This window comes from Aspergillus sydowii, assembly GCF_001890705.1.
Source record: "Aspergillus sydowii CBS 593.65 unplaced genomic scaffold ASPSYscaffold_2, whole genome shotgun sequence".
In the NCBI taxonomy this organism is placed as follows: Eukaryota; Fungi; Ascomycota; class Eurotiomycetes; order Eurotiales; family Aspergillaceae; genus Aspergillus; species Aspergillus sydowii.
Genome location: NW_024467860.1, coordinates 1,773,108 through 1,789,847, shown reverse-complemented (window position 1 = coordinate 1,789,847; position 16,740 = coordinate 1,773,108). Strand labels below are relative to the sequence as shown.

The window sequence follows — 16,740 nt, the reverse complement described above, 5'->3', positions numbered from 1 at the left end:
TCAGACTCTGAAAGGCAAATGAAAGGCAAAAAGTAAAGAGCATTAATCGCTGTCCTGAATCGCGATGTATAAAGCGTTATGAATGGCCGTCTGTAACCGGTCCCACGGAGATTGCCTGCAGGCCAAGGTCTTGGAACGGTTAGGGCAGAACATCGCCAATGGCAGAGTCAACTGGAGCCACGGAGAGTCAACAAAAGCCAACTAGAGTCAACTAGAGCCAACTACTTGCTCAGCCACGCCCGAGCACATCCTAGGCCGGCACATGGAGCCTCGCTTGATCGCTTCTCTTGCGCCCGGTGCCCAATGACCAGACACTGACAGAAAGATTAAAAGAGCCCCATGCCCAGATCTGGTTGATCTGGTTCTCTGGTTCACCCAAAATGTCCAATTCTATTCCTCTCGGCCCAATACCAAGGGCATCGCAAGACTCGCGTGTCCCGACAGACAGAGACAGAGACCATGAGAGACCGCCGGGTCTCGACGACGACCTCCCCCCCAACTATGAACCCCCCAAGGAACAAACCCAGATGGAACTGCACCGCCGCTCCCCCGAGGCCCTTTTTCTAGCCCTGTTCTACGCGGCTCTCGTGCTTGCGCCATGGACGATCATTTGCGTTCTCGCGGACCGCCCCATCACCACCGACCACTATGGCGGCGCCACCGGGTATTATGATGGCTATGTGCGAGGCAAGGACCCCCGTACGCAGTATAGGAAAAACGAGCGCTGGTACCACGCTGCGCGGACCATCCAGGTCATCGCCAGTGTGCTCACTTTACCGCTGATCTCCGCCATCTGCGCCAGGGCTGCAGTGATCTTCATGCAGCGCCAGCAAAGCCTCAAGATGCCGCAGCTCATGACCCTGGCAGACCGGGGGTGGATGGATCTGGCGACCTATGGACGCATCTATACCATGCAGTGGGGTCATTACGGCAGCCCGTTCCTCCTGTTCGCACTGCTCGTCAGCCTGCTCGGCCTGATTATATCGCCGATCCAGTCCATATTCCTGACCTCGCAGGCCGTCAAGACACCGACCGATCAGCAGAGAGTCAATTCCCTGTGGGACATTCTTACCCACGTTAATACCACCGCAGAGTTTTCCAGCAAGGATAGAAATATCGTGACCATCATGACCCGCGCAGCCCTAACAACAGCAACAACCAGCGAGACACACCCGCAGCTCTGGCCCGGCGCAAACGCCTCCTGCGACCCCTTCTCGCGCGAAGTATACGATTCCTATAAAAAGGACCCCTGCCCGCGCAAAGGCGCGACCTTTGAGAACATCTCTGCATACCCAGACCCCTTCCTCGCCCCGCTCCCTGCAAACTTCCACACAGGCCTCCTCCGCCAGTTCCTCCCGCGGATCAACTCAACATCCCAGTTCCAGTCCATCTCCGAAGCCGAGTTCCCAGCCAACTGCGACACACTGCCAGGCGCTTTCTTCGTGGAGTATACCAATACATCGCAGTTTCGTGATACAGATACAATGCAGACATGGGGATTGAAGGCTTGCATGCCGGCGAATGTCACGGCGTCGCCGTGGCGGGCAACGCACGACCGCCACGACTTTGTCGAAGAGCTGTTTCTTGACGTCAGGCTGGATGGGTACAATGCTGAGGGTCGGGATCGCGCGATCCATAAAATCACGCTTGCCACGACAAGCGGGTATTTCGAGCTGCCGAACTACATGAATGGCGGCGTTGCCGGGTTCTTGCTGGACAAAGTCCCCGCGGGGCTCTGCGATGAGCATTGCGAGGACCAGAACGCGTATATCTGGGAAGCAAGGTGAATAGCCATTAACCTATTCTCTAATATTGCTAATGCCGTAAAAGATACGACAAGCGCCAGACTGATACAATAACGCCCCCGAGCCGCGAGCTCCAGCTGGTGAAAAACAAAGGCCCCCTACTTACAATCGCCCTGGCTCTCTTCGGCGAAGGCTCATACATCGAAACACGCGCCAAACACCCAGAATACTACGGCGCCCTTATCCCATACAACGGCAGCAATATTGATCTCGTCGGCGCCTGCAGGGACCTCGTCCCCCTCGGCCACCTCCTGTCCTCCACAACCACCTACACAAACGAGTGCATCACAAACTCCGCCGGAGACAGCACAGATGTCCCCCGTCTAATCGCATACTGGCTGGAGAACTTCCTGGCGCCACAGAACCAGCTCGAGAACGCATTCGACGCGGCTGCTTTCCTCGCGACTAAGAAATGGTTCGAGAATCCGGCCGTTAGACTTTCGTACCCTGAAGCTCGCAGGGTCAGTTTCGATATGGGCGTCGATACTCAGGTTCCTGTGATTTCGCGCGCGGGCGTTATTGTCGGCTCAGCGCTGTTGGGGATAAATGTGCTGGGTGTTTTGATGCTCGGGGTGTATGCGGCTTGGTCGCCGCGGTGGACGCGGGTGCTGGATTCCTTTGCGATGATGAGGATTGGGGGTGCGATTGCGCGGTATGTACCGCTGTTTATGAGCTATAGGTTGGATCTGGTCAAGGAGTTGAGGGAGGTGCCTGGGTGGATGGGGGACCAGATGCCTGAGAGTGAGAGTGTGGGGATGTTAGGGCTTGGGGGGCCGTTGCGGTTGAGGAGTGGGAGGAAGTACGTCTCCCTCAATAGGAGGCCGGGGTACAGTTAGAGCCTTAAACTGGGTTTTTAGTCTTTTTAGTCTTTACAAAGGCCTGGTGTGCTGCCAGTGCTGCCATGTCATTCTATCATAACCGACTCAGTATGTATCCCCTCCAAACCACAGAACGTATACTCGATATCCAAGCTCGCCGGAGACCCTCGTCCCGGGATATGTATAAAAGACAATGTCTCGATCCTGCACCAGACAGGAATCTGATCCATGCCCATGCACTGCCCTACCTGCCCACCCTCTTCAATATCAATAACCCGCTCAACCACCCTAGCAGTAGAGAAACTGTCCCACGTCGCCTCGCGTATAAGCCGCGCGCGTAGAATCCGCAACACCTCGCGACGGACGGTAGGATGTCGACATTTGGCGCCGATTATGTATAGGACGGGTATGAATCCGATTTCCGGGGTGAACGTTGACATTGACGACGAATAGTGCCGATGACGCGCAGCCGCGACCTCATCCGCTAATACAACGCACTGCCGGAACTGGGGAAGGAATTTATCGTAATCCGTTTCCCTACCTGGGCTGCCGTATCCACGGAGGAGAATGTATGCCGTGGTATGTTGTAGGCGGAGGAGTGGGACGAGGGGGTCAGTTTGAGTTTCACTGTCTGAGTCTGAGTTGCTGCTGCGCAGGAGGGTTTCGAAGAGACGTTTCCACGTCTCTAGCTGTGTTAAAACGAGGTCCTTGAGTGGAGAAGGTAAGGCCGGCATGGTACCAGTCGGAGACATTTGCTGCTCTGTATTGCGCAGTCTCATTACCTGCGCGATCAGGATCTGGAGGTAGTCGGCTGCTTGATCGACGGACCGGAATGCATTATTACCAGGAAGCGCAAGGGACGTGAACGTCTGTTCAATATTGGCTGGAGTCCAGTCAACCAGAAACATGACGGCCTGCATGTCCAGACGGCGAATCTGCTCTGTGACTTGGCTGATGACCGCGCAAACACCTGAAGACTGGGGATCGTGGGTATATTTGTTCGAAATTGAGTTGCCGACCTCGCATGAGAGAGCCACACCCCCCCGCAGGTGTTTCATTGCTTGTACGTCGTCGCCCGCCAGATGATCAAAGCAGGTGAAGAGGTAGCAGACCAGCAGCGTGACGGCTGTGGTTTCGGTGTCGCCGCTTTCAGTGTTCAGCAGGAGTTGGATGGCGCGGTTATAGTGAAGCAAAGGCGTTTTATCTGATAGTCTGTCTTTCAAGGCTGGCGGTTGGTAAACTCGACTGTCATTCTGACAGTCCAGGTAGTGTCGGTGCATCAAGGCCAGTGCAATGGCAGCGTGGCGCACCGATGGCACGGTCTGGGAGAAGAACATGAGGGTGTCCCGCCATGCTTCACAAGGGCGGTATTCATTCAGATGCTTGATGGAAATATCCCTGAAGAAGCACATTGCCTCTGCCTGGGCTGGCTCAGTGGCTGGTAAGACCATAAACGATCCGAGGTTTTGCAAATGGCACTTTGCACTGTCACAGCTATCCCCTCTATCGGCTATCTCGGTCTTGTATGCATTATAGCCATCGCAGGCTCGTCCGGTAGAAACGCAAATCAAGCATGAAGGCCGAGATAGATCGCATTTAATTTGTCTTATCCTGGGGATGTCAGCTAAGTCTTTGAACATGAGTCCAACATACTTGCAAGTCTTACAGCCCAGTCGTGACTTTGGAGCGAACTTGCGAGGCTTTCGTCTCCAGGCCTGACTGTCTGTTTTCTTCCCATCCATCATGGTGTGGACAGAGTCACCACGACGGACCTGAAGCCGTCAGCTTGAAAGGAATACGGAATATATGGCGGGGAATCAAGTACCAAAATTAGACCAGTTACGGCAACCAGTGGAGCCAGTGTATAGTCTTATTGGCCAGTTCGTACATGCGGGCCTGTTCGGCAAAGAGCATCTCATTGGAATTGTTATATTTGTATTGGCTTGTTCGTACAATAACGATAGAGTTGAAAATGCAGCTGCCTATTAAATACTATATAAATGAACCATATCGCGTGTCGACTCAAGCAACCAAGAAATCGAGATACAATGAACCGGCTCGTTAATGCCCTCCTTTTCCTAAGCTTGGGATTAAAAGCCCACAGCTCGCATGATAGAGACATGGTCTATAGGTTTGACAATGCAAGTCAGACTTTATGGTATGGCTTCACCTTCTGACTATCTAGATTGAACCATCAGCCAACCTGTCCTGGAAACCATGTTTCGACGTCTTTAACTGCTCCAGACTGCAAGTTCCTTTGGACTATTCCAACAGAAGCCTCGGAACAGCGTCAATTGCCTTTATCAAGCTAGCTGGCAAAAATGCCACCGTCGAGTCTCCAAGCATTGTGATCCTCCCCGGTACGATCCACTGTATATATGCAACTTCTCTGAACTAAATGTCTTTGTAGGAGGCCCCGGTGGCTCTGGCGTCGACCTCCTCCTCTCATGCCAGAATATCGTCGGGGAAATGTTCGGTGAGCAATACAACTTCGTCTCCTTCGACCCTCGCGGCGTGAACAACAGCGGCCTGCATCTCGACTGTTTCTCCAAGAATGAAAATGCAAGATCGGCTTTCTATAAACTGCACCGCACAGGCGCCAGCAATTTGTCATCAACATCGTTTGAGGAACAGTACTATTCCAGCTCCATCTACGGGGAGTGGTGCAATGAGGCCGTCAAAAGCAAGTCTCCCCATTCATACTACGTGACTACGCCAGCCGTCGCCCAGGACTTGCTCGCATTCATCGAAGCCGAAGCTGAATTGGCCGGAGTGTCAATGGAAAACGCTAAACTGTGGTGCTACGGCATCAGCTACGGCACTGTCATTGGCAGCACTTTCGCATCTATGTTCCCTGACCGCGTCGGGAGAATGATACTCGACGGTGTTCTGAACGCGGAGCAATACTACACCAACTACTGGACGGACAATGTCGATCAAATGGACGAGACTATGGAGACATTCTCGACCTTTTGCCACTCCGCGGGGCCTGACAAGTGCTCGTTCTGGGGGCCTACGCCGGATAACGTCACGGCAAGAATGGATGGCATCGTCCGTCAGCTCCAGGACCGTCCAGTCCCGTTAAGTGGTGTTGGTGATTCAGACCTACCGGCAATGGTCACTTATTCAGATCTGAAGACTCTTTTTCTAAATACAATCTATAACCCACTGGCAATGTTTCCAGGAATGGCAGACATCCTACACCAAGTCGAGCGCGGGAATGTGTCTGCTCTTGCGGGCATGTACGACCAATCGAACTCTATAAGTGATGCCCGTCTCGCCATTACGTGCACCGATTCCTATCGACGGAACAGGCTTACTACTATAGAAGAGTTCAGGGCTTGGACAGAGTACTTGGTCTCCAAGAGCAAGTACATTGGTGATATCTACCCCAGTTTATTAGAGGGCATCTTATGCCGGTCATTCGATCCACAATTGCCTGATAGCATGGTAGTTCAGGGTATCTCTCTCTCTCTCACTTTTTGTCTTCCAAAACAAAGTTAACCATGTGCAGACGAAATAAGTGCACACAAGCCTACGTCCTTCCCGATCCTCTTCGCCAGTAACACCATCGACCCTATCACGCCATTACTATCGTACGTTTCCCAGATCATCGACACTGGCATGTTACTAACGGGAATCATCTACAGGGCGCGCAAGATGTCCTCTCGGTTCGCCGGATCGGTACTCTTAATGCAAGAAGCCGTTGGTGTAAGTTATCATTCTCAGCCAAAGATCTAGGCTGACTTGGTTCAGCATACGGTTATCAATCAGGGAGCGTCAGACTGTTACTTTGGACAGATCCAGGCGTACCTCCAAGGTACGGTCCCGGCGTCTAATACTACGTGTCGCCGACAGTATTTTCCCTTTATAGATGTCTCCCCCTTTTAAGGGTTCTTAAACCCTGTCAAGGCAAATGAACAAAAAGGCATGATATCTTTAGTCTACATATTATACTACTAATAGTAGTATGGTATTAACCCTTTACTTCGCATCTTACCCTACTATTAGTCTATTTGTTTATAAATATACTGGATCTACCAGTATTAAATTCTCCATAACTTACTCAGTATGTACTACTACTGTTGTAGTTTACACGAGTAATGGCAGGCTAATGAGGTTGAATAGCTTCGTGTTAAGATCCAAAGGGGTAATGTTTCAAATAACACGTCTTGCCTCGGAATTTAGGCTGCTTCTCCCCGATGCTAAATCTGATCAGATTAATGAAGAATGGCTGACTCAAGTAGTCCAGTCTTCGCAAACTGGATTATTCGGACAAGCGTCCCTCATACTTGAGCGTCAAGATTGCAGCGCCTGCCATGTATAATTTCCATCATTTAAACTAACGATCCCAGCGGGATTTCGTCTTGGTTGTTGTCTGAATTTTCAAGGAAGCATAACGACTTCAGCTGGAGAACATCTGGTCTTCCACAGCAGGCCTATAGTTAAAGAGAAGAACTGTCATAAGATACTACTCTTCTGTGTCTAGAGGGGATGTACTGTTCCAAGTAGCTCTTTGGCATATGCTGAAGCAGTTGCTGCCGCATAGTACTGCCATATAGCATTCCGGTGGGAATCCGAATAGTTCCAAATCCCTCGAATGACAAGGCACGGGAAGAAGTTGATTAGTCCCATGGCTTCCTGTTCAGTGCTGCATATTGGCGTCTGGTGGACAATAGCGTCACGAGCCATGCCACTATCAATACGTGACCTGGTCCATCCAATGGGACCATAATGAATAGCAGGTCTGCCTCTATGCTTTGGCCGTGCTATTACCCGATAGGGGTCACATTCAAGACAGCTATGCGAGACCTTGTTGACGTGCTCGTACTCTGACTGGAAGAGCAGATCACCTTCGGGGTCTGGAGCAGAGAATGAAAGACGCATGGTTGGGTTTCGTTCCAGCATTTCTTCAATATATCGAGGAATTTCAGGTTCTCTTCTTATATGTCCAGCTTGCAATGTTGAAAGCGCGTTTCTGAGTTCCCTTGGTGGCGTCTCAAGTGTGCCTGTCTCAACAATACTATCGCCACTACTGTTGAAGAGAATCACACCACCTGAGGCCGAGGAAGAAATAGGAGAGCCGACAACCACATCCCCAAGGCGTATATCTCGACGTAAATTTGGGACGCCGCCTGCGATTCCAACCAGGAGCCGTATCCTTATATTGGGAAAACTGCGAAGCATCGCTGATACAGCAGTGCTTGCAACCCCAGTCTCCATAGTCCCAGCAGCTATACAAATAAGGACAATCTTATGCCCTTTGACTTCCCCCAATGTATAAGTATTGGAGTCATTCTCAATCGGTGGAAGGGCTGGGTGTTGTTCGTCCAACATTCCTTCGGCCACTGCCAATTCTATGGGGTTGGTACAGACCCACGCCACAGTATAGTCTTTATGGGTAGGACGCGAAATTGTGTCCAATGAGACGGTGGCTCCATTTTCGTGCGAGCGAAGTACCTCGGATGCGAATCGCTTTGCTTTCCGTGAGATATAACTTGTGTCTTCCAACACCTCCCTGGCCGTTATGCCAGAGTCCGGATCGAGGTCATCGTCAATCTGCTGTTCTAGGAGCTGCATTTCGTGGGTCGATAATTGATCCTCGTGATAAGCCATATTACTGTGTGTAACCGCGAGGTCTACGCCACTTTCTAGCTGCGGCGAGGATTCGGCATCTCCGGGCTGACTTGGGATGTTAGACCCCCCTTGTTCGAGAAAGGGCGTGGACCGGCCAGTCGAAATGAGAACTGGCTGGGAGCTTGCTCATCCGTTTCAACGGCGGGGAAAGCCACACACCCAGAGCTATTGTTGGATGATATATTCATTGTAGCCATGGTGTTTTCAAGGGATAGTTGCAATATACTAGACTTATTAACAGCTGAACGCGACGCAAGCTATGTTGGATTACCATATACTTTGAGGTCCCCTATCCCTCGCAGTCGGCAAGTTGGCCACGTCAAGTGCCGTATCTTGACTGAGGAAATTTGCAGCGGCTGCTTTTACGCTTTCGAATGAGGCAAGGTCGAGCTGGAGGAATTTAATGTCGGCTCCCTTTGGACTCGCCTCCTGCAGGCGTTTAATGGCCTCTGTGGCCTTGTCTTTTGATCGAGCGGAGAGGTAAATACGAGCCGGATTGTGCAGGCTTAGCTGGCGGATGGTTTCGTACCCAAGACCGGTGTTGCCTCCTGTGACGATGATGACTTGGTCGTGGAGGTCTGGGATGTCCTGGCTGGAGAATGGAGGCATTATGGAAGTGGCCCTGATTGAGAGTGCAGGTTATTAAGTAGAGAAGAACCGCTAGGATAAAAAATACTAAAAGCTCGCAAGAAGATCCCACGGGATGCTTTATAAGTCTGCACTGGACGTACTACCTCGAGTCTGAGTATCCCCAGGCTACTTTACTGGTTGTATTGGTGATATTCCACTGTATTCCCATTGGTGAATTGCCCGTCAGCACTAGACCAAGTAGACAGGCTAGCCTAACTAGGACTAGTGGATGATGTGCTGGTGGCGAAAGGGAAGGACTTCGTTTTCTCGCTCTATCCACGTCTGCCTTACGAGTCCCGATAATGGACCATGTCGCAGCTGGAAACTGGAAGTGTGATTCGCCAGCCCGATGACGACTGGAGGGCAGTCACCGACCCCGCTGTGCGACGGAGACTGCAAAACAAGCTCAATCAACGAGCCCAACGTACGTCGACTGCTCATGTATCCTTTGCCGACCCACTAAGATAGGCGCATCCTAGGGGCAAGAATGAAGGCCGCCCGCGACCTGCAGAAAGCTGCGGTCCGGCAAGCAAGGAGTAACCCAAAACGAGCAGTCCTACTTCCGAGGCCACCCACAGGTCCAGTCAAGTACAACCAGCCAGCAACGCTCTCGGAGGCCGCTGCCATGATGACGCACTTTGATCAAGACGCCTACGCGAGATACTACACCGGAAACCCATGTCTGGATCAACTCATGACCCTGTCCAAGTTCAACGTTCTGCGTGCCTTTATACAGAATTTCACCCTCCTTGGGTTAGCCCTGGAGGAAATCGACGATGACATCCCGTCTCCCTTCAATTCGGCCGTCCCAGCCATGCGTGGCCGTGAACCCTGGCTCGGGCTCCCTCCAGCCCTCGCCCCAACAGCTCTCCAGGTTCATGCCTTTCATCATCCATGGCTGGATTGTTTCCCTTTCCCGCAGATCCGGGACAATCTAGTCCGTGCGGCTGATCTTTTCAATGACTGTGACCTGTGTACTGATATTATGGATCCTGCCAATGGGGATGTCGGTATGCTGGTATGGGGCGACCCATGGCTTCCAGAGAGCTGGGAGGTGTCTGAGTTCTTCATTCAGAAGTGGTTCTGGGTTGTCAAGGGCTGCCCGGAGTTTATCTTGTCGAGCAATCGATGGAGGGCTAAAAGAGGCTTGAAAAGGCTGGACCTAAGCTGTGTACTACTCTGACCCTTGCAGCTAAGGCGGAAAGATTTCTAGAGTATAGTATGCTCCGGGTAATGGATTTCTATATAATAATTTGAGACATCCCTCTTGATAGTAGTCCACGAGTGATCGAATATCTATGCTCGGATTTGGCACATCAACTGATCCAATGTCGAATGGGGAATTGACCATGTCAACCGGAATAAGACAGAATAAAGGCCCTTACTACCTGTAAGTAAGGGTCGGCAAATTGTTGTGCCATCATTGACAGTCGAAACTAGGAGTCAGTTTGCCGCCGTCCGCTGTCTGTTCGAACACCCCTCTTCTATCAAATGATCGGCTTACCCCTTCTATCAAACGATTGGCTTCAACTTCGATGTAAGGGATGTCAAGATGAGGGAGGGCAAGCGTTGCCTGTAGAATGTCGGTGTGCCTCTTGTATTTATTAAGTGAACGTAGTGCCTCTGGTTCTAGTTTCTCAGGCCTAATCTCTTAATATCAGAGTTAACGGTCAATCTTGCTAAACCCGAAAGACAATGACGGCCGATTTTCCCTTGCCGGAACCCATCACCATCAGGCAGCGTCTGGATCACATCCAGAAGCTTGCCAAAGACGACGCAAACGGTGATCCTCTGGCACACAAAGAGCTACTGACAGCTATCCGTGGATTGCAGCTCGACGTAGAAAATCCTTTCGACACCCTGTTCCGCTTGAACTTCCAGGTGTGTAAGCTTCGGCCTGCAGAGTTCCTGTAGCCTAACAGCGTCTCTTCTTCCAGTCATTGCAAAACATTGCAATCCGAATCGCTACCGAAAAGCGCTGGTTCCATGTCATCGCGGCAGCAGAGGGCAGGCCAGTTCAGGCTGCCGACGTTGCCCAGCAGACGGGGACAAACACCCTTGTGACTGGTGAGGTGTGAAGGAAGGATATTTTCTCTATTTGCTTTTAACTGTCGGATTAGCTCGTTTCCTACGTCTTTTGGCAGCTACGGGGCTGTGTGAGGAGGTGGGTGTCCAAACTTACGCTGCAAATCACCGCACGGCCTTTTACAGTCAACCGGGCACTGTCGCCGGAGTCAAGTTCCAGTAAGACCGCCCAGTCCCTTTTTGAAACTGCCAACTCAACTAGTGCCAGGCATGATATAAGCTTCCCAATGGTATGTGGTAGAAATAGTGGCCAGTTTGCTTGCAACAAGTAGCTGATATGAAGCTTTTAGGGCGGCAGGCTAAGAGAATATATGCGCTCCAATGATCTCCAGTTGACCGCCGAAGCGCCTGATACGCAGACATTGTTTCAGTTCACATACAACAAGAACAATCTGTTTGATTTGATCGAGACATGCCCGGACCGAAAGAAGCTATTTGATGAATACATGGCTTGGAGGGACCGCGGCCAACAGTGTGGATGGTTTGATATTTACCCTGCGGGGGAATGGCTATACAAAGCGCAGTGCCAACCTGATCAGGCGCTGGTGGTGGATATTGGGGGTGGGAAAGGGGACATCCTCATCCGATTCAAAGACAGCTATCCTGATCATCCTGGCCGGTTGATTTTGCAAGATCTCCCGTCGACGTTCCAACATATAGACCAACCCCCCAACGGCATCGAATTGATGGAGCACGATTTCTTCGCTCCCCAACCTGTTCAAGGTATGTCACATCAGAGTTTCTTAACCCACTGCGTTGCGCGTCGCGGGAATTTGACAAACGGGTCTAGGCGCGTGTATTTACCTCCTTTCCCGCGTCCTTCACGACTGGCCAGACGCAAAGTGCGAGGAGATCCTTTCCAACATCGTCCCAGCCATGGACCCTGACAATTCTACCTTGCTGATTGTTGATCGCATGCTCCCCGATCAGGGAGTTGACCTTGGCGAGGCGAGCTTCGATATTCTGATGTTCATGAACTACTCCGCAATGGAACGATCCAGCCAACAGTGGAAAGACCTGCTGTCGCGGACAGGACTGGAGCTGGTCCGAGTCTGGCGCTCTTCCGGGGCCAGTGAATGTGCACTGGAAGTAAAGATACGCAAGGGAAACTGAAGTGTCTTCTAGGGCTAGCCAGCCGATATTGAAATACTTGGATCTATACCAGAGACAATCTTCTAAACTTGTAGTAATAGTCCCAAACTAGCTACTAACCACCTACCCTGTTTCTTGCCTGTTTCTCAGCCCGTTTACCGGTACTTTGTCCAGTGATTAAGGCAATGACTTGGAAGACGTTGACTTGCACGTTCACAACGTGGGCATTGGATGTCTGAAGCGGCCATAAAGCTGCTCTATTGGCAGAAAAGGGCTTTTTCGAATGTTCAAGGCAGCTTAACACATTTATGAATTTATCCTAGTTATTGGCTAGAGACATACTATATCTAGGTCCAAGTTTTCACAGTCTGGCTTCCCGGATAGCAGAAGATCGACTACTCAGTTGCTTCGATGAATTTTCCCACTCGTTGTGACCCTCGAAGAATCTCTTCACGACCATGAGTTCCTCGTCTAAAAACGCTATTGTTGAGTGATAATCCGAAAGTAGGGAGAGAGATGATGATGATCTTACATGTTTTCCCAACACCTCTCCTAAAATCCAGCTCCCACCCATACTTGCGGGTCGCGTCTTGGATCTTGCGGACATGAGCCTTGCGGAATTCCTCGTAGAGACGCAGCCGATCAGGGACCTGCGATTTCTTAACCCCTCGAGATAATACGACTCCCAAAGATAGTCCGTCCTCGACGGCCATCGCTGCCCCCTGCCCTAAGACTGAAGGTACCGCCCGTCAACACAGACTTGGTAAGGCCCTTGTTGAGGTGTAACTTACATGGGAGCAATGGGTGAGCTGCATCCCCGACCAATGCCACATACTGTTGAGTCCATTTTGGCAGCTCCTCCATGTCCTGGAGATCCCAGCACATAAGCTTCTCTTCAGGCGCAAGCTCCAGGATTTGCTGGACACCGGGGCCGAATCGCTCAAAGGCTTTAAGCAGCTCATCCTTGTGGCCGGTCTTTTTCCAATCTACGCCGCGGCAAGATATTAGCTTCATAGCTTCATAGCTTGAGAAAAGGTGGAAAGGTTGAAAGACAGATAGCTAATTACCCAAGTTCGATGTACCACGACGGTCATTTGGCACAAAGGCCGCATAGTAGAGAAGCTTGTGATCCGCCAATGGATAACTGACGAGCTTCCGATTATAGCCCCTCCATTCGTGCATACGACCTGTGGTGGTATATTTTTCAGTCCGAGGATTAGATACCATTTCTTGATACGGGCCCAGCCATCGATAACAGGTCATGCCATACGACTTGGGCTTGTAACCAGGGGCAATGAAAGATCGAGCCCATGACTACTGAAATGTCAGCCTGTTCCCCCTTTTTTTCTTTTTCACGTAGGGAGATAATTGTGCCTACAGTGACTCCATCAGCGCAGAGAATAACATCGGCGCCAATCTCCTCGCCAGTCGACAATGTCACGGAAGGCTTTTCCACGTCTAGATCTACCAGACGCGCGTTCAGGAGTATCTCAACTGGTGGACCCGAGCCCTCAGTAGCAGTCGCTAACTCTTTTAGTGCGCCATGAAGTGTATTCCGGTGTGCGAGGACTGTGGGCTAGATGGCTGAAAGTCAACTTTCTAATTCTCTTAAGAGGTCTTCAAGGGGGGGGTCTTCTCATACCGAGCCTGCAACTGGTTTGGTCTCGACAAAATCATGCACGTCTTCTGCTGGTGTGAATCGTTTCATCTGCCTCCGTTAGTATCCAAGCTCCAGCAATTAAGACATCTTAAAAGCCCCCTCACTGCAGTAAGAGGGACAGATTGCAGGCCCTCTATTGATATTCCCAGCAGCTGCAACATACGGGCACAATTGGGAGAGATATGGATTCCTGCTCCTATCTCGCTCGCAAATTTTGACCGCTCATAGATCTACACGGGACCAGTTAATCATCACCGCAATCATGGGAAATAAGATAGACTGACTGTTACTCGGTGGCCCTGACGACGGAGCGCAATGGCTGCTGTTAGGCCACCAATGCCAGCCCCAACAACCAGGACATCCAGAGCGTTCTCGTCTGGATGCGAGGAGAGAGGTGCCATAGTCACGGTAATAGATCCAACAGGGTTAGTAAGAGCGAGAGTGGTCAAACAACTTGAGCACCGATAAATGTTGCAAGCCTCTGGGGTCAGGATTGAAGTCCACTAGAAGAGATCCTGGGCAGCTGTTAAGTAAGTTGCCCATTTCGCTGGCAGCTCCGGCCCACTCGTGCCCTTGGTGCATCCATTTCAACCACGAAGGTGAAATGCAAGCCTTCACCAACATATCTACCCCTAGAATCCCTAGTTCATACGCGCCACAATGACCGCCATAGGATCCGATCAAGGAGCACAGCAGCACGTTTCTTAGCAACCATTCATAAGACACAATCTCACCGCCAGAGCGCCTTTCATGCATGTGTAGAATGTTCCTGCAAGGGCTATTCAAGAGGCGTTGTGTACTCGAAAACACCCGACCATCCCAAACATTGCCGGAATCGGCAGCTGCTGAAAGGCAAGGGAGCCCTCGTACATGGCATTAGCGCATCGCTCGTGACGACAAGAATGTATGAGCTACTGAGGTTCCTCCTCCGGTTGACAGAATGCTATGATTCCCGGAGCCACAGATAGGTAGAATTCCTTGGCTGTTTCTCAGGTGCTGACAAGGTCTACGCGCAGCACCAAAATATCACGCCCTGATTGGCAGCGATGCCCAGCCAGAATCTGTACGCCTAGAGCAGATGGACTACCATATATGGATGTGGCTTATTATCTCACGCAAAGCTTTGGCCCAACTCTACCTGTAATCTGTACGTACTCTGTTCTCATCATTATCCAGCCTGGTCCATTCATTGCCCCAAACAACCCTTGCGTTTATCGACAAATCGAACCACTTTCTGCCCAGTGTTACTTCGTTCGAGAGCAGAGACATCGCTCACGAACTTCACAGAGAAGGATGCATCAGAGCCAGCAGAGAAAAACCGACGAAGCTCAGACACCACATCTTCATCAGGTACTTCGCCGTCAAGGCCGTATCCACGCATCAGGCGGATTTCGAGTCGTTCCCCAGTCTGCTGCTGGTCGTCATCCAAAACAACCTGGCTTTGCAAAATATTCCATCCTGGCCTCTGCAGCATTGCAAATACAGCTTCGTAATCAAACGCTTTAGATCTCCACGTGAAAGAAAGCCGCGGGTCCCGACCATACATTCTGAGGACACGGTAGTGCTCAGCTTCTTCAGGCGGTAAATGGTGGCGAGCAGCTGCAGGGAGTGGATGTACCGAGCCAACATCACCACCATTATATCTTACCAGAGGATTTCTTAGACGCTGTAGAGAAGTCACCACGATATGTCCTGTGGTGCCTTCGGGAACAGCACCAGGAGCGGTCTCAATATCAGACGAGTCGGAATCGCTGGGGAGAATCTCCACAAGCATGTTACGCGTATCGTAAATATATTCCCTGGCGTCAACTGAGCCCGCCGGCCCCGTCAGACGAGGGTTACCTACCCCCCAGAAACCAATCTCTGCGCTTCCCAACCCAGAGTATATGGCAACAGGGCCAAATATATGCTTCAGGAACGCTTCCTGCACAGCAGACAGTGGCTCAGAGGTATAAAACAGCTTACGGACGTTGAGCTGACCGCGCAAGCACACACACCCTGAGAGACGCGATATGTGCATAGCTACCCTGACGAGCTCGGTGACCGGACCTGCGAGGCAGGTTATGCAGTAGCTTATCAACGCCTGCACTACCGTATCTGAGGGCATGTTGCTGCCGGCGGGAAGAACGGTAGCTCCTGCGTGTTCCAATATGTCTGTCGTCATGTCAAGAGACCTGTGGGAAAGGACACCTTTTAGCTTCTCCCCGTATCCCAGCAAAAGTCACAACATCCATCAATTAACGCACCTGTAGAAATGACCAGAGACATGTAAGTTCAGGACTACATCTGTGGGGTCGATAACACCCGATGCCCGAACCAGCTTTCCGCCTGCGGCCCGATGATGACGATTTTCGACACTGTCAGTCAACCAGAGTAATGGAGTACCACGCTTGAACCCGCCGCCAGTAATGGTGGCATAGCAGTTGTGGCGGTATCCATTATCTGGGGAGTTGTCGCCTATGAGGCGGGAGACAACCTGAGACCTGGGAAAAAATGTTATGAAATGAACAGTCGTATCAGTTGCGGTAGGAGATGGAACATACAATTCGGTTTTTGTAATGACAGGGAAGTCCCCTATATCAGGTCCCTTAGAGCCTGTATCTAATTCTTTTACAAGACCGTGGAGCGTCGTACGCGATGGAGGATATCGGGCGTCACGATTGTAGAATGGGTGCTGACAAGCAACCTTCAACACTTGCTCAAGGGAATATGGCGGACTATCCATCGTCGAGGTTGCAGGTGGTATCTTTGAGAAGGAGGAAGTTCCTGGAAAAATTTGGTGTTGCAGAGTTGGTTTCCAGCGCTGGCGGTACGCAGGGAACAACAACAGTATTAATGGAATGCAGATCAGCAAAACGGCCTTTTGGTTGGCTTCAGAAATGCCAGGATATCACCATGGTACTAGTTGTGGTCTTAGCATTGCATTGCAATGACTCAAGAATCCCTGACATCCAACTTGATAAGGGTTACACAACTCTTATCGTCGAATCATAGGGAATCTACCTGCCTCTTA

General features: G+C 51.0%; 9 protein-coding genes across 9 annotated transcripts; 4 read left to right on the top strand and 5 right to left on the bottom strand.

The window, feature by feature from the left end:
• Positions 1 to 380: 380 nt before the first annotated feature.
• Positions 381 to 2,641, top strand: ASPSYDRAFT_28007 (uncharacterized protein; the record flags this gene model as incomplete). Its single annotated transcript, XM_040844464.1, has 3 exons — positions 381 to 1,783; positions 1,831 to 2,457; positions 2,485 to 2,641. The coding sequence occupies 3 exons, from the start codon at positions 381 to 383 to the stop codon at positions 2,639 to 2,641; spliced, it is 2,187 nt and encodes a 728-aa protein (XP_040706170.1).
• Positions 2,642 to 2,709: 68 nt separating this feature from the next.
• ASPSYDRAFT_86052 (uncharacterized protein) lies at positions 2,710 to 4,368 on the bottom strand (the record flags this gene model as incomplete). The annotated part of the gene is made up of 1 exon (XM_040851596.1): positions 2,710 to 4,368. The coding sequence occupies one exon, from the start codon at positions 4,366 to 4,368 to the stop codon at positions 2,710 to 2,712; it is 1,659 nt and encodes a 552-aa protein (XP_040706169.1).
• A 303-nt stretch (positions 4,369 to 4,671) lies between these two features.
• ASPSYDRAFT_76235 (alpha/beta hydrolase) lies at positions 4,672 to 6,592 on the top strand (the record flags this gene model as incomplete). The annotated part of the gene is made up of 6 exons (XM_040850843.1): positions 4,672 to 4,768; positions 4,822 to 4,983; positions 5,034 to 6,029; positions 6,138 to 6,219; positions 6,274 to 6,334; positions 6,380 to 6,592. 6 exons carry the CDS (start codon positions 4,672 to 4,674, stop codon positions 6,512 to 6,514), a joined length of 1,533 nt encoding a protein of 510 aa, XP_040706168.1. The 3' UTR covers positions 6,515 to 6,592.
• Positions 6,593 to 6,678: 86 nt separating this feature from the next.
• ASPSYDRAFT_41018 (uncharacterized protein) lies at positions 6,679 to 8,485 on the bottom strand. Its single transcript, XM_040846197.1, has one exon. It carries the CDS (start codon positions 8,237 to 8,239, stop codon positions 7,109 to 7,111), a length of 1,131 nt encoding a protein of 376 aa, XP_040706167.1. The 5' UTR covers positions 8,240 to 8,485; the 3' UTR covers positions 6,679 to 7,108.
• ASPSYDRAFT_638836 (uncharacterized protein) lies at positions 8,342 to 9,000 on the bottom strand. Its single transcript, XM_040850257.1, has 2 exons — positions 8,539 to 9,000; positions 8,342 to 8,485 (listed from the first exon to the last, which is right to left on the bottom strand). Exons 1-2 carry the CDS (start codon positions 8,867 to 8,869, stop codon positions 8,445 to 8,447), a joined length of 372 nt encoding a protein of 123 aa, XP_040706166.1. The 5' UTR covers positions 8,870 to 9,000; the 3' UTR covers positions 8,342 to 8,444.
• A 199-nt stretch (positions 9,001 to 9,199) lies between these two features.
• ASPSYDRAFT_55240 (uncharacterized protein) lies at positions 9,200 to 10,073 on the top strand (the record flags this gene model as incomplete). Its single annotated transcript, XM_040849006.1, has 2 exons — positions 9,200 to 9,314; positions 9,370 to 10,073. The coding sequence occupies 2 exons, from the start codon at positions 9,200 to 9,202 to the stop codon at positions 10,071 to 10,073; spliced, it is 819 nt and encodes a 272-aa protein (XP_040706165.1).
• A 512-nt stretch (positions 10,074 to 10,585) lies between these two features.
• On the top strand, positions 10,586 to 12,088 carry ASPSYDRAFT_55239 (uncharacterized protein; the record flags this gene model as incomplete). Its single annotated transcript, XM_040849005.1, has 6 exons — positions 10,586 to 10,771; positions 10,828 to 10,957; positions 11,011 to 11,134; positions 11,184 to 11,205; positions 11,266 to 11,698; positions 11,766 to 12,088. 6 exons carry the CDS (start codon positions 10,586 to 10,588, stop codon positions 12,086 to 12,088), a joined length of 1,218 nt encoding a protein of 405 aa, XP_040706164.1.
• A 269-nt stretch (positions 12,089 to 12,357) lies between these two features.
• ASPSYDRAFT_129239 (uncharacterized protein) lies at positions 12,358 to 14,279 on the bottom strand. The gene is made up of 8 exons (XM_040840521.1): positions 14,012 to 14,279; positions 13,832 to 13,957; positions 13,710 to 13,775; positions 13,446 to 13,643; positions 13,135 to 13,381; positions 12,859 to 13,053; positions 12,600 to 12,800; positions 12,358 to 12,556 (listed from the first exon to the last, which is right to left on the bottom strand). The coding sequence occupies exons 1-8, from the start codon at positions 14,126 to 14,128 to the stop codon at positions 12,429 to 12,431; spliced, it is 1,278 nt and encodes a 425-aa protein (XP_040706163.1). The 5' UTR covers positions 14,129 to 14,279; the 3' UTR covers positions 12,358 to 12,428.
• Positions 14,280 to 14,913: 634 nt separating this feature from the next.
• Positions 14,914 to 16,452, bottom strand: ASPSYDRAFT_86046 (uncharacterized protein; the record flags this gene model as incomplete). Its single annotated transcript, XM_040851595.1, has 3 exons — positions 14,914 to 15,901; positions 15,974 to 16,210; positions 16,271 to 16,452. The coding sequence occupies 3 exons, from the start codon at positions 16,450 to 16,452 to the stop codon at positions 14,914 to 14,916; spliced, it is 1,407 nt and encodes a 468-aa protein (XP_040706162.1).
• Between the last annotated feature and the right edge of the window lie 288 nt (positions 16,453 to 16,740).